Source organism: Frankliniella occidentalis, unplaced genomic scaffold, assembly GCF_000697945.3.
Source record: "Frankliniella occidentalis isolate FOCC.00 unplaced genomic scaffold, Focc_3.1 Scaffold137, whole genome shotgun sequence".
NCBI classification, from domain to species: domain Eukaryota; kingdom Metazoa; phylum Arthropoda; class Insecta; order Thysanoptera; family Thripidae; genus Frankliniella; species Frankliniella occidentalis.
The window spans coordinates 427,490-432,439 of NW_026267264.1; the positions used below are offsets into that span (position 1 = coordinate 427,490).

Here is a 4,950-nt window from a genome sequence, read left to right on the forward strand (position 1 = left end):
TTTTTCTGATTTTTTCCCCTGATATTTTTTAGTGAAGGCTATGCTCTCTAGTAATTTGATGGAACTAATTTCAGACAAGTTGGAAGTTCTATTATCCGCATTTTGTAAAGAATGAATAACGTGCCCTAATCATCACCACGCGCAAACTATCTTTTGTTAATTTTTTTTTCACTGTGCCCTGCTGACGGACACGACGTCCAAGTGTCCTAGATGAGCAGAAGTGATCTCACACCACCGCCTTGTTGACCTAATGTTGTATACGGGCGGACTAAAAGAAATTAAGCGCGGGTAGAAAAGACGTCTGGGGCGGGGCGGGGCTCTGCGGGGTGCAATGACGCTGCTGCTCATATGCTCATCAGCTCAGGATGGGGCCCACAGCCAAATTGGCAAAAGAAGCGTCTACGATCTTGGGGCACGCCAAATTCTTCTTCGGGTTGTTGTTTTTCATTGAAGTTCATTTTAAAAAGCGTCGTATTTTCGTCTCTTACGAGGCTTATTTTCTCGCTTTGGGCCAGTCTTGTTGTTGTAGTTGTGTGGCCGGCGCGTGGCACGTGGTCTTCACTCGTTTGCATACTGAAGCCGACAATGTCGAATCCAATATGTTTGCATGTTTGCACTGTTCTGTACCGGTGCCTCCCGCGCATGGCTACCATCAGAACGCCTCTCATAACGTACGACACCGCGACAATAGTTAGGTCAAATTATAATTTCTGGTGCTACGTCTTTTTTTATCTGTGAATAACACGTCCAGTAAAAAGCGTTCTCCAAAGGAATTTGTCCCAATGGACAGATTTTTTAGTGTTCTAAAAGGGCGTACTCGTTCTTGTAATCGGATGAAGAAACGATTTTTGCACTGAAAATGTGGAAGTCGCGCACGATGCTCTTCAGAGAGAGACGCAAAATGCTTCTAATTTCTTCGCTCTATACTTTTCTGATGGTATTGAAACACATCACTTCAATGAAAAAATAATTGTAGCATTTGTTTGATCACAAATCACCTGAGCAAACACTGCCGTCTCCGGTTCCTCGCCCATCGGCTGTTTCAAATGGCAAACCTCTCGTCCGTTTGCACACAGAGCTCATCAGACTGACATGTCGTTTTGTTTCTGGACCCCGTAGGGTGTCACGTGGCCCGCTATGCTGCCCATGGCCGCCCAGTGGATCCCGCCGGCCGACCGGAGCAAGTTCATGTCCAACATGATGGGTAAGGATGCGGTGTCATGAGATACGTGTATTGAAGTGATGCAATATTTTATTATTTTTACGTGTGTAGCGCCGCCTGCCCCCACGCCAGTGTGGCAAAGACGGGTCGGGCTGCGGCAACAGAAACGGGAGTAGGTAGGCCGACGGGGCCAGGCCTGCAGGTGTACAAAGTACATAATGTACACCGTGTCACCGAGTATGTGTTCCGTGACACACCAGGGAACACAAACAATGTTCTCTCTCTCTCTCACACACACACACACTGCATTATACTAATCCCCCCGCCCCTTTCCGTAAAACTTTTGCCCCTCGGCACCGTACCGTGCCACCACGTCCCGGGGCAACGAGGGGGGGGGGGGGGCACCGCGGGTCCAGTGGGCTACTGTTCGGCCCTCTGTTCTACGATCACCGAGACGATCGCATCATTGCGCCTCGTAGAAACATCCGTGGGAGAGACTCGATATCGACGGTCATAGTCCGCCCCGGTCCACCAGAGTGGAGTGGACGGATTGACCCAGACGGGGTGCGCGCGTGGCGGGGCGGGGCGGGGCGGGGCGAGGCGAGGCGACCAGCGGAAACGTCTTGCCGGGAATGTAAACAGACATAGGCAGGCGAGGGAGAATAAAATGACGCACTGAGCTGAAAGTAAAAATAGTCTCGCACGAAATGCAAAATAATTAATTAATAATTCCGTAAATATTCCGCGGCCAAATTGATATCGTTGTTTGAAGAAGAAAGACAAGTGGCAGGGGGAAGCGGGAAGGGGTGGGGGGGGGGAAGGTTGCCAAAAAACCTCTCGTCTCCTGATCGACTCTCAAACTTCACCCCAACTCTAGCCCCGTTTTTCGGAGTGTCAAATAGAGGAGAAAAGCGAGTTGTGCTGAACCGGAATAAATGAAAGAATAACACTTTATTTTTCTTTCAAATCATGGTGGGTATTGGAATGGGAGCTGTGTGACTACTACAAGGTGACTCCACAATGATGCTGCTCCCAATTGGATGGATTGGGTGCAGAAATAAGCATCGTTTATTTAGTGAATTTGTCACTCGTTACAAAAAAAAATTATATTTTATATATGTATAATGGAAATTACAAACCATTACTTATACTACTGTTTTTTGTTGTTTTTTTTTGGGGGGGAGGGGGCAGTATCGTAATGTCGACGCATAAGGCGTAGTATGAAATATCCTGGGATCTGTGGGCCGCACCCTGTAGTCTTATCCCTGTAAACGTTGATTTTATGATTTAGAATTTTTTTTCAAATGGTACAACTTTCCATCGTCAATACGAAGTTTTTCCGAGACGTTTTCCTTATCTCATCGCAGCCTCGTCGCTGGGCGCGGCCGTGACCATGCCCATCTGCGGACAGCTGCTGGCCACCTGGGGCTGGGAGTCCACCTTCTACGTGACGGGCGGCATTGGGCTCGCCTGGTCGCTGCTCTGGTTCGCGCTCATCTACGACTCGCCGGCGCAGCACCCGCGCATCAGCGACGAGGAGCGGCGCTTCATCGAGCAGGCGCTGGGCGACAGCGTGCGCTCAAAGGAGAAGGAGGTGAGCCCCCACACACTGACTGGAAAAATAATTAGCTAAATCAGCTAATGCATTCGCTGATATGGCCTTTTTGATGAGATTATTGGCTTGCCTAGCTAATTAGCTAAGAGAGCTAAAATATAAGCCACAACAAGTTGTCTAGAAAATAAAGAAACTTGCTGTAAAGATTTAATATGTTAGCCCTCTTAGCTAAGAATTAGTTAAGCCAGCTAATGCTGTTATACAAGTCCATATTAGCATATTTCCGTGTAGATTGCATATTTTATTTGTACAAATTTAAGCAATCAAATATTTTGCACACATTATTTCTGCGTCGATATGAACGTAATTTTGTACATTCATCTGTACGAAATCATATAGCTTTCCGGACAAATTAGTACGAAACGAAACCTTACCGCCAGAAATGGCAATTTCGTATAGATATCGCATGTCGACTTTTCGCCACTTTCCGTGTCCCTAACATCAGAAAAAGGGGGGGGGGGGGCAACAAATCGACATGCAATATCAAAACGATATCGTTCGCGATATCACAAAATTTTCGCTTCCACTGTATTTCTAGAGGTGGCGGTAGGTTTAACTTTTAGCAAGGGATCGTCTAGAAAGTACGGCCGTTTTTCTCAGAATCATTCGGCACATTACGCGGGAGCTCGGCGCCTGCGAGACTCGGGGTAGGCCGCCCCGCAGAACACATATGCACTGCAGGCGAGATGTTGCCTACCTATCAGGCGCTCTGAGAGAGCTTGACTTGGCAGTAGCAGTAAGTCTTCGTAACGGCGAACGACGGGCGTACTGAAACTTCTATAAGGGAGGGAGACATGATATTTGTAGCCCGCCTCCCCCTCCCACGTCGTATTCGTTGCGTTCACTAGGGTTTCCCTAACTGAAAGTTTGAGCACGACTTTGGGCATGGTTTCGTATCTGGGATATGGGCCGAACGTTGCTTGTCCGCAAGGAGTGAAAATCCTCTTCCAAAACCAGCCCGGTTTTCGGCCCAAATCCCAGATTTCATGGGAACCATGGCCAACCCAAGTCGCGCTCAAACTGTCGTTTTCGGGCCCCCTTAACGTTCACGGCTCCTGTGAGAAAGCTCCGATTCGGTCGGCACGCCGCCGTGCACATGAGCGTGAGCGTGCAGCGTGCCAAGCTCGGGCGCGGGCCCTGACCCGGTCCCTGGACGCGCGCCCGTCCCGCCGGGCCTTTTGTTTTCTCCTCCTTGACGGTGACCCTCACGGCCCTCCCTCCCTGCCGCAGTCGCTGCCGGTGCCCTGGCGCCAGGTGCTCAGCTCCGGCCCGGTCTGGGCCATCGTCCTGTCACACGTCGCCAGCATCTACGGCTTCTTCACCGTCGTCAACCAGCTGCCGACCTTCATGAAGAAGGTCCTGCACTTCAACATCAAGGAGGTATGTATGGGCCGGATGTGCGGGGCATTTTGTCCAAGTTCAACATTTGCCCCGGGTTTATTTATTTATTGTTTATTATTTTGTGTGTGTAGAACGGTATGGCGTCTAGCTTGCCCTACCTGGGGAAGTACCTCATGGCCCTCGGCACAGGAGTGATTGCCGACTACCTCAAGAGCAGGAACAAGATCAGCACGACCGCCATCCGCAAGATCTTCACAACCTTCGGTAGGTTGGCAGGAGAGAGGCACACTGCAGCTCGCTCAGTCCCACCCACCCGGGCGGCTCCAGGGCCAGGGGTGCTCCAGGTCTCAGACACCCGTCGTCTTGTTGCAGCGGTGGGCATCCCGGGCCTGCTGATGGCCGTGCAGATCTTCGTGGGCAGCGACAGGGTCGCCTCTGTGGCCATTTTCACGCTGGCCCTCACCTTCAACGGGGCCGTCACCGCCGGCTACCTGGGCAACGGGCTCGACATCGCGCCGAACTTCTCCGGTAAGGCGCCTCTCAGAGCAGTGCGACAGCAGAGCTCCCCCGGAAGCTCACCTGAACCGCTCAAAATGGGGCGGGGGAGGTAGTGAAAACGCTCTGGGAACGTGCTTGGGAGCTCGCGGGTGGTAGCTCTATCACTCTCAAGGGGAACGCCTCTGTTAAAATGACGTCAGAGTGGTGTCATTTTGATCTTCAAAGTCAAAGTAGAGTTCTCCGTAGACTTACACTTTAGACTGACTTCCAAAGTCCCCATTTTGACCTCGTTGCGACTTAGTGTATCCACCGGGCTCGCACTAGTGGCCTAGGG

At 50.8% G+C, this 4,950-nt stretch overlaps 1 protein-coding gene across 1 annotated transcript in view; it reads left to right on the forward strand.

Moving 5' to 3' along the window:
- Window positions 1–4,950, forward strand: part of LOC113211050 (sialin) — a gene marked incomplete in the record, with an annotated part of 17,631 nt that overhangs the window by 10,713 nt on the left and 1,968 nt on the right. Inside the window, 5 exon segments of the mRNA XM_052270754.1 lie at window positions 1,120–1,204; window positions 2,530–2,756; window positions 4,008–4,157; window positions 4,250–4,382; window positions 4,491–4,646. Of these exon segments, the coding sequence (XP_052126714.1) occupies window positions 1,120–1,204; window positions 2,530–2,756; window positions 4,008–4,157; window positions 4,250–4,382; window positions 4,491–4,646 (751 nt within the window).